The following is a 10,431-nucleotide window of genomic DNA, read 5'->3' as shown; positions in this document are numbered from 1 at the left end:
AAATGATCAATAAATTTAAATAGTACGAATTTAATGCTACTATTCAAATTCATTTAATCTGTTTACATTTAACAAACTGTATTTTATTAAACTGTTTTCCACAAGCGTTGATATCAACATAATTAAATTGATAAGTAACATTTGAACAATATTTGAGAGTCTTAACTTTGGTGAATTTTTTTTACAATTTTTTATGTAATGCTTTAGATTTTCTCCATAAACTTTAGAATTTTTTATAATTCTATCGGATCTTCGAAAAAACAAAGCATGTATCTTTTAATTATGTAACCTGATTTTATATGGTACACACGATGAGCTGAAAATAAATTAAATGTATCTACTTCCCTTTACAGGTTTTGATTACTGCAGCACAAAATGTGACACTTAAGTTATTATTAATGAAAAGTATTAGAGAGTACACAAAATGGAGAAAGTTATACCAATGAGTTGGTCCAACCAAATTCTACTAGTTTTTAGTATAGCAGTTGCAATATTATCCTTGATTATACAAGGGTGGACAGGTCTCACACCTCTACCAATATATATTTCTGTCTCTTGGGCAGTATTGATCACAATTATATCCATATGGCTGAGTTGTTGCGTACTACGTCTCATACTAAAAGCCAACAATCCGATTTCTTTAACATTTATAAACAAATGGATATACAAAATACTAGTGAGTCAGTTAAATTTAGAATCTTCTGTGAACGAGGTTGATAATATAGAGGTTGTTTACAAGAGTCATAGTGAGAACCAAAACAATTTGAATTCTGTACAAAAAGATAATGTTATGTGCAATAATGATGCAATGTTTGATTGCACCTGTAAGGAGAGTCTTTTGACGAGAAAAAAAAAATTAAACGTAACAGAAATGACACGAGAGATTAATGCAAAGTATATAGAAATTTGGTATAGAGACATAAGTAATGACAGGTCATTCTCTAATGAGACACAGGACTTATTGAACAAATTCTTGACTAGGCTTGTTTGGAAAGCCAGTCTGGTAGATAAGATAAAGGTTATTAATAAGTTAGCAAATGTGTTATTGTTACACTTGAAGGAATATCGTAGGTATGAATATAGTCCTCTCAAGAATTATCTTTACAAATCTAGCAAAGTTTATTACTTATATTCGTATTAGTGCACTATACCTATCCATATCTGTTTCATAGAGCATTACGCAGAGTAGAGAAGGGTGCTGCAACTAGTGTGGAGGAAGCATATAAATATTTACACCCTGGGTCTCGCAGTGCATCGACGTTGCAGCATATGTTATACCGTTTAATTACTGTTCTGGCACAAGAGTTTTTACAATGGGAATCAACTAGTTCATTACCATGCAAACTTTTGTTATCTATTTTAGCAAAAAGACTTTTAATAACAATAGACACAATAAGCTGCCCAGATTGGTTGTTCCAGAATTTGTTAGTACTATTGGAAGCTCCATCAAACGAAGTTGATAGTGTCATTGCTCCAGTTAAACAAGATATTAATGTAAATTTTAATAGTAACAATATCTTATGATAATATATCATATATACATACATATAAATAATTTAATCTTTTAGGGTACTATAAGCGTTGCTTTGAGTGATGGTATTACATCCGTGACAGCGGCTGTGATTCCACAACAATTGCCAAAATCTGTATCTAAATCTAGTCCAATTACAACTATCACAAGTGAAGACAAGAATGCAATTTTAACGGTAACTCCAGAAAGACCAACTCTATGTTTGGAAGGTCTCTCTACAGAGCACAGAGGTCTGTGGGGAGAAAGCATAACAGACACAGATCTGGAATTAGATGAAGATAAAATATCACCGGTGTACGAAGAACCGACGGATTTCGCTACGACTATCGCCAGACTTAGAAATTTGTTGCAACAGAAATCTACAGCAACCACACCATTGTTAGTAATGATATACACAATTGTGTATAACATTCAATCTCAAGTACATTGCTACATAGACCTGTAAATTTCAGACATGTTGAAGAAAAATCCTACGTGATATACGTAGGAAGCCAATTTATGAATTTATCAATTCCTTGGACCGAGTTCCATACTGCGACGGATGGCTCGCAACAATTGTACTATTGTATACAATTTGACGATGTCGAACAACGTGGGGTAGATTTATTCGAAACAACCACTGCTACAGTCAAAAGGCAATACGCCGATTTCGTTCAATTGCATCTCAGTTTGGAAGAAGTAAGGTTTCTGCAACTGAAAAACATTTTTAAAAGTCGTGTGAAAATTAATTAATGCTTACGAATTAATTCAGAGCTGCAATTTTAATTTAATAATTATATTATGCTTGCAAAATTGCAGATTCCATCATTATCGAGTATTATATCGGAATTGGTATTGCCTGAGGGTGGTCGAATCGAACTGGAGATATATTTGAAAACGTTATGTACGCGATTGGCAAACGAATGTCCGCCACAATTGCGTCACTTTCTTCGACCTAGTAGTAGCGCGGGCAAGAAAGCCGATGCGGTAGCGCCTCGATTGGATCGATTTCTAGCAAAGACTGTGACTGGTGTCTTCAATACGTTGAAAACTGTTGTGCCAGGATTCGAACTGGATCAAGAAGAAGAGGCTTCTCCTCTGCCTACATTGATGCCCTTGTCTGACATACCCTGGAGATTTGTCGAGGATATAAAATCGGTAATGTAGAACTTGTATATATTTGTAAATTATAATATGTATATTTGTTTTTAGAAAAAAAAAAATATAATTGGAATTGTTATAAGTATAATGTTAGGAATTTATTTGTTTTTCAATATCTCTTTCTTCAAAAATCAATAAAATTATTAGAAAATACAATGTTTTAATAAGAAGTAACACATGAATTAAATCTAATTCAAATTTTTACTTTTATTATCTTATATATTTTATTTATTTTTTATTATTATAAATTACATATGTTCCCTTAAAAGATGGTTCTAGATGGCTAATGTATATGTGCATATGCATATGCTACGTTAGCAAATATTATACACACATACGCATGCACGTACACACGCACGCACCTAGACGCATACACACAATATTCGTAATTACGAATGTAAGCCAACATGAATATGTATAAAGTTGGCATATATTGCCCATGTCGTCTGAAACTATCTAATTTCATCCTTGAAAATTGAATTTGTAACTTATTTTAGTTTGACATTTATATCTTTCAAAATATAATCTCTTGCATAATATATAATAATAATAATGTTTTAAAATATCTATTTTTCATAGAAAAGTTTAGCTTGTAAACTTCAGCAACTGATAGCAGAAAGGACAGAGTATTGTACAGTAGACACAGCTTACGAAGCAGTTGACTCAATGGAAGCTAGTGGAGATTCAGAATTACTGGATTGCTGGTGGGAGACAATTAATACTTCATATGATGGTAGCTACAATAATATTGCTTTTTTTTATATGAAATATCATAAAATAATACAAAAATTGTATTTTATAATTATAATAAAAAATAAATATTATATTTTTTTTAGATGAAGTAGATGAGTTAGATTCGAATTTAACACTGACATGTACGATGATAGATTTGATTTGTGAGCTTCTAGCAGGTATTGCTAGTAACAACACTCTACAGCAAGAAGTAGTCGTTAGATGGACTAAGTTGCTATTTGGGAACATTTCAGAGCCACTCCTACAGGTGAGATTTATATACAAAAGAATATTAGATTTTTTTCATAAATCATTATATCTGTTAATTTTATGGTTTTTTTTTTAACAGAAAATAATTCTTTGGTTATTTGATTCTCTGAGCGACTCTTCGTTAATTTGGGATGCGCCACATAATAGCACAAGTCAGAACGATACCCAATTGGAAGACAAGTTGTTAAATATATTAGAAGAAAAGATATCGTATGCTGTAAAATTGATATTCAAAGAGGATGATATACACAAGGCTCTGAAGTATTTGTTAAGTTCATATAAAATCAAAAAGATCAATATAGATTTAAATATGCAAATATTAGATGCATTAGTATCAGAACTATTGATTTCCTGTAAAACAAATCACGACGTCACAACGAATTAATTTCGATGTTCATTAAGTCCATTAGATAGAAGATTGTTTGACGATTAGTGAGATTCGCACACTTTTATTCTCTCAATAATGCTTCTGTGGAAGAGTCATTAAGATACTTATATCAAAATACTTACATAAAGAAAAATCGATATGTGCCATATGTAAAACATATCGCTCCTATGCTTCAAAAGAGAACAAAACTTAATAGATGATTTTGGAATTGTTACTAATATAGATAAATGAATTAAATAAATATTATCCTACCACAATCAACAAAAGTAAACTAAGTAATTGTTGTATGTTCTCATCGCAGTCTATAATGTGACATTTTAATATTTAACTGATTTAATTTAATAAAAAGATCGTCAAAATTATTATAAAAGATGGTCTTTTAAAGAATATGAAATGAAAATGACATTTCATCATGTTAAAAATATTCTTACTGCTGATATTATTTGATTCAATAATTTTCTATCAAGTTAAAAGATAGTTTTTTTCCTTTTTTCTTATTTTTTTTTTAATTATGTAACTTTAAAGTAAGAGCGATATGTTGACCGTTTACGTTTTGTGAAAAATCTGACGGATTTTTCAAAAACAAAGACTGTATCATTATATATTTACAATAAGATATGCCAAGTATTTTTTCCATTAGAGAATAATGACTTCTTTCAATTGACCAGCGGTGAAACGAGTCATTTTTGGGAAGGCACTATATGCATTTCTGGACTAAGGTCCCTATTCTGTAAATTTTAACAATAATGATATCGTTGTATTATCGTTGCCTATTTTTTAAAAATATGTATTATGCAACAATGTAACGATATTGTTACTGTCATTAAGAGTTACAGAACAGGAGTTCAAGTATATAGCATTTATATTTAATAACTAAGTTTTATACAAAGGAATTGTGTGCTCTCATAAAACATATGGTGCGTGTTATACAATATATACCTACCAATTACAGCCCTATTATTACATCCTAAATATTATAAAGAGTTTTATGTGTACACATACAAGATATAAATAATACACACTAACTTAATATATTTAATATATTTATTTCATAAAATAAGATTAATCACATATTGTGCAAACTAATTAAGTTTTCTTGGTAACTTCATTCGTAGCCTTCTGCTTCTCCAGTTGTGCCCTAAAATTTAATTAAAACACTATAAATTTTGTGTACACTTTGTAGTTTTATGCAAATTTTAAGTAGATAATTTAAATATACTTAAGTTGGTAATAGAAGTGCTTAAAACACCCTAAATAATTTTTTTTATAATATCAATTCTTATTAGACTACTAAATTTCAAACCGAATAAGACAATGCCACAATGGGATGCCAGAGATCCAGGTTCAACTTCCGAGGTAATATATTTCACAGTGAAAAATAAATTATTTACAGTTTTCAGTAAGTTATTTAACATTAGTAAGATCAATATAAAATACATAAACAGCATCAATAATTGTTAAATTGTTAGTCAATTTAACTCGTGATATTATTGCGGTCGTTTATTAGTGTTGCGTTCCAAGTCTGAAAAATTTCGGAACGCAATCAAAGAATTACATTCGTAGAATATAAATTCACATACAATTATTTAGAAGCACCCATGATCCAGCTTTTAGACCGTTGTGGCATTGCTCATTTGGTTCATTTTTATAGTTATATTTTTTATCAGGATAGTGTAGTATATGTTATATGTTGGTATTTATATGTTGTTCTTGTTTCAAGGCTGGCTTTATAATTAGTCTATAACGTTTAGACTTGAAAAAAAAAACAATTTTAAATATAAAAACTAGATACTGTAAGTATTGGCCATACAATTTTACATTAATTATATGAGACAGAATTTAAAAATAATGAACTTTAATGCGTCTAGGCAATATTTCATATTTTCCTCTTCAGAACAGTTTTAAGGAAACTGTACCTAGGCTATTTTAATTATCCATTTAAAGATCAAAAGAGCATAACTTTTGTTTAATATATTACATTCAACGATATTTTTATTAAATCGAGCATTACGTTGCCCTCTCTTCTCCTGTACATATATGGAATTTATTCTATAAATGAATTTATGGCAAAACAATACCTTAGTTGTTGATTAAAGTCATCTTCAACGTCATCATCGTCCCAATTATCCTCCCAGACGCTGATATCATCGCTGTCTTCATCTTTTGCGGTCCAATCTAGTTAATAAATTTATTTTAAAAAATAAAATAAAATCTGATATTTTTATGCGTTTAATACTGATGAATAAGCGATTTTGAGGTTATGTTGAATAAATGTCAATTAAGAAAACTGTACCTTCCGCGGGAAATTCTTCAAACTCATCGTCTTCTTCGAGCAATCCTAAATCGACTTTCGCCTTGTCGTTTTTATTGTCGGTCATGGTAAAGGTATAGAATACCCCGCTCCTCTCCAATTTTGATAAAGATATACTCAAACTCAATTGATGCGTTTTTGCATAAAAGAAGAATCTGGACCTAACATGGCCGACCAAACAGTTAATTCTTCAAGTGTTAGATGGCGCGCAATTTCGATGGTCGCAAACCTTCCATCTTCTTCTCCCTATTCTTTGATATGGCTGCGGTCGAGTTGCCACTACGAATGCTTTGAAGCGTTTCTTGATTGGTTAGTTTGTATAACTCTTTCTTTTGATTGGTCAGATTTTATGGAGATAGCGATTTTAGGTATTATATAGAAATCTCTGCACTATTCAAAGGATCTGTTTTTTGTTCCTGCACTATCTGAACTAGTACTAATGGTGCAATAAGTTGAAGTGAAACAAATATACGTTTGTTTCATTTTAACTTATTGTACCGTGTGCACATTTCAGACAGTGCAGGAATAAAAAGCAAACCCAAAGTATTCAAACTGCTTCATACAAGTTTCAGCCAAAAGTAACGCTTAAGTTTACGTGTAGCAGATGTTGGAAGTGAGTTGTCTTAAACATATTTTATGTCAAATTAACTAAGAATAAAGATTTTATTCTATATATACTTTTTCAATACATATATTTCGCCGAAAATAACATTGAAAATTTATGGTCCGTTATATGATAAGTATATAGATATAAGATGATATAAGAGACCGTTTATAAAAATTTATTATTATAGAAGCTTCACTTTAAAATAATTACTGAACGTAATTAACTGCAGCGTTCCTTTTTTAGACTTTCAAAAAAAGAAAGAGAACACAATTTTGTCCTCGCATCAAAGAATTCACCTTGTGAATTTGCTATTTGATACAGCCGCGACTAACAGAAATAAGACTGCATGGAACGAAAGTTTATTTACACACTTTTCCTTTTTTCAGGTTAATCACTGACGGTGTGGCACGGGAATCAAAGGGAACAGTGCGGCGAACCCCATCCACACGGTTTCAAAGGAACCAGCGGCTACAAAATTAACACGATTAGGCTGACGGTGGATTCGCTCGGGGGTAAGTAAAAAGAATAGCATCGAACGAGTCGACTAAATTTAGAAAGTCGAGGATGAAGGCGCTTAACAAACCGATATAGAGAATCGATATTTAGTCCGCGCAATCTTCGTCTTAATGGGCCTTAAAAAATTGTCGGTTATATAAGCATACTGCGATCTCTCAAATAGCACTGCAGACAGTTTGAAAAGAATTTTAAAAGAATTCAGTCATGTGTGTCAATTCTAAATTTATTTTAGGTGCAAAAAGAATTTTTTTCTAAAAAGTTTTGAAAAGAATTCTTTCTGCATCTGAATATGGACTCAGAATTGATGACATATGACTGAATTCTTTTTCAACTTTCTATGCTATCTGAGATATCAAAGTTATTAAAGATGTAACAGTCTGTGTAAGACATCTCTTATTTTTATGTCTCTTTTTGATATTCATCCGTAAATTATCGAAATTTGTAATCAGTTATCCATTAATTGTAATAGTCCTTTGCAATATATTTATTTAATGAATATGCATTACAGTGTGGAAGCGCATATGCACTTTTTTTAAACGTATATATTTTACGTTGTTATTTACATAAGTTCCTTTGGTGCATATTATTAATACTCATAAATAATTTAATATGCAATCTATTTAAGAACGAGCTATTGCGCTTGTCGGTTAACTTTACCTGTAACTTAATAGATAGATAAAGCTTTAATTTATTACAAGTTTATCTCTAATATTTATTTTACTCCGATCTTTAATTTACCAGAATTGCTTGATTTTGAATGCGTAGCTCTGCAATTAGACATTGGTCCATCTTTTCAGGGTCAATATTATCCTTTATTGTTTTTGTATGTATTATATTTCCGTGTACATTCTTTTATTGCTATATATTTTATACGTGTATTGTAATTGTATTTAATATACTATTATATTATATAGTATTAATATACTATTATCATATTATATAGTATACTTAAATTACAGTTTTATCGCGTACTATTTTATTAGTAAATTACACGACATAAACTTGTGTACTGCTCCCTTATCCTATTAGTAAAGTTAATTAATAGTCAAGAGTGTGTATGTATAATATATACATATATATGTATATATATGTATATATATTTATATATATATGTATGTGTATCTGATCAATCATTCTTCATCTCATCAGATCGTTAGTCATTCGAGATGGGTCACAAGTGTTCGACTCTGATTACAAGTAATGGAATAATAGCACCAAATGTATCTCGTTGATTGTTTTTATGGACGGTCACAATTCTTATTTAAAATAAAGAAGATATTCTAATATATTAACAATAATTCTTTGGCTTCTAAATTTAATTAACATGCAACATACAAGAATATTTGTCATTGAGGTTAATATGAAACGTACATAAAAACACTATAAAATTATTTTGGATGAGAAATAAATGTAAAATTAAGAAAATGTTGTTGAAAAAATTGCTAGTAAATATTTCTTTTTCTCAAATAGGTATAAACTTTTTTTTGTAAAAAAACGTAAACAGAATTTAATTTAAAATGTACAAAGATATATATTTTTTTATAAAAAGGTATTAAAAAGGAGGATATTTAATATAGATTTTTTAATATATATTTTCTACAATAAATAAAGAAAAATTTGATATAGAATAATATTTTAATATCTTAAAATTAAATCTATCGTATGTTAGTTAACTTTTATATGAAATATTTTAATATATTGCAGAAACGTAATTAACGAAACGTATCGGCGTATTAAAAAAAATTGTTTCCGTCAAAAAACTGAATTATTTCAATAAAAAGTGACTCATCTGAATAGTGCACTTAAATTCGCGCAAATCGACAGGTCGTTCTATCAGAATAAAAACCTTCGGGCTTAATGACCGTCGCGCAAGTCTCTTCATCTTCTCGCTCTGATTTTTGCCGAGCCCGTCCGTTTTCTTTCTCTATATGTGTGTATGTCGTCGTTGGTGCGTATAGGTGTCACGTCGTGTTCAATTTTATGAAGAAGGACGCGTGGGGGTGCCGACGGGGATGGCGACGTTTAATAAAGGGCGTGGGCATGTGTACGTATATGTGCTAGGGGTGCTAGTTAGCACGGCGCTTGGCGCCGTCGACGACGTCGCCGTCTGGACGCGTATAGTCTCTCCTCGACGTTCTGCACCGACGACCTCGTTTTTTAAAGCACACACTGACGCGCAAACGATGCTTCTTTAAACAGCGAGCCAATGATATGAAACAAAGTAACTTGGCATACTCCGACACACCACGTGCATCCTCGAATATAATTAAGTAACGAACTTAATAAATGAATAAGCACGGACCATTAAGATGCATGGGATTTTATTCGTTTCATTGCATAACATAATAGGATCGCTACGTGTTCAAGCATGAAAAATTATGAAGTTTTTTTTGTTTACTTATCAAGTTTGTAGTAGTAAATGTGTGAAAAGGCAAAAACTGAGAAATAAGTAAATAAGTATAAATAACAATAAAAGAAAGATAGGTCAATAATGAGCATGTAATTTCAGATTTCAAAATAATTTATTAATTACTATATGTATATAAATAGAACGTTTCGACTTAACTTTTGTTAGTCTTCATCAGCTAAAATAAATAAATAAAATAAGACATTCATAAATTATTCGAAATGAGACATAACATAAGCTCAACAGAATTACATTTAAATTCTTCAAGTATCCAAAAGAATTATAATAAGTAAATACTATTTCTTCGGAAGCGAGGAAAAAGTAAAGTCAAGATGATAAATTTCTTTGTATAAGTCATATTATTATATTATGTCCATAAGAGAGAGTTTAGTTGTTCGTATGATTAAAAGAATGAGACCAAACAAACAAAAATTAGGATATGTTAAGTTAGAACCCCAACTATAGTACTCAGGAGTTCTGATTAGAGTTCCCGCTTCCTTTTGACGAGACGAAGAGTTCCCTATAGTTA

At 30.6% G+C, this 10,431-nt stretch overlaps 2 protein-coding genes across 2 annotated transcripts; one reads left to right on the top strand and one right to left on the bottom strand.

Annotated features, from left to right (window-relative positions):
* The first annotated feature begins 424 nt into the window (after positions 1-424).
* Positions 425-4,131, top strand: LOC108780463 (uncharacterized). The gene is made up of 9 exons (XM_018548181.1): positions 425-712; positions 830-1,071; positions 1,173-1,476; positions 1,569-1,909; positions 1,984-2,209; positions 2,330-2,668; positions 3,251-3,404; positions 3,508-3,671; positions 3,753-4,131. Exons 1-9 carry the CDS (start codon positions 425-427, stop codon positions 4,056-4,058), a joined length of 2,364 nt encoding a protein of 787 aa, XP_018403683.1. The 3' UTR covers positions 4,059-4,131.
* A 958-nt stretch (positions 4,132-5,089) lies between these two features.
* Sem1 (Suppressor of exocyst mutations 1) lies at positions 5,090-6,546 on the bottom strand. The gene is made up of 3 exons (XM_018548180.1): positions 6,355-6,546; positions 6,140-6,236; positions 5,090-5,199 (listed from the first exon to the last, which is right to left on the bottom strand). Exons 1-3 carry the CDS (start codon positions 6,437-6,439, stop codon positions 5,148-5,150), a joined length of 234 nt encoding a protein of 77 aa, XP_018403682.1. The 5' UTR covers positions 6,440-6,546; the 3' UTR covers positions 5,090-5,147.
* Positions 6,547-10,431: the final 3,885 nt, after the last annotated feature.

The sequence above is a fragment of the Cyphomyrmex costatus genome, unplaced genomic scaffold (genome assembly GCF_001594065.2).
Source record: "Cyphomyrmex costatus isolate MS0001 unplaced genomic scaffold, Ccosl1.0 scaffold70, whole genome shotgun sequence".
NCBI classification, from domain to species: domain Eukaryota; kingdom Metazoa; phylum Arthropoda; class Insecta; order Hymenoptera; family Formicidae; genus Cyphomyrmex; species Cyphomyrmex costatus.
The sequence above is the reverse complement of the archived record's forward strand: the minus strand, read 5'-3'. Positions and strand labels throughout refer to the sequence as shown.

Excerpts from the sequence above, each read along its gene's own strand:
- LOC108780463 (XM_018548181.1), top strand. The coding sequence starts at position 425 with ATGGAGAAAGTTATACCAATGAGTTGGTCCAACCAAATTCTACTAGTT. Across the intron at positions 1,072-1,172 it reads CACTTGAAGGAATATCGTAG|AGCATTACGCAGAGTAGAGA; the intron begins GTATGAATATAG and ends TCTGTTTCATAG. Across the intron at positions 1,910-1,983 it reads TCTACAGCAACCACACCATT|ACATGTTGAAGAAAAATCCT; the intron begins GTTAGTAATGAT and ends TGTAAATTTCAG.
- Sem1 (XM_018548180.1), bottom strand. The coding sequence starts at position 6,439 with ATGACCGACAATAAAAACGACAAGGCGAAAGTCGATTTAGGATTGCTC. Across the intron at positions 6,237-6,354 it reads TGAAGAATTTCCCGCGGAAG|ATTGGACCGCAAAAGATGAA; the intron begins GTACAGTTTTCT and ends TTTATTAACTAG. Across the intron at positions 5,200-6,139 it reads GACTTTAATCAACAACTAAG|GGCACAACTGGAGAAGCAGA; the intron begins GTATTGTTTTGC and ends ATTAAATTTTAG.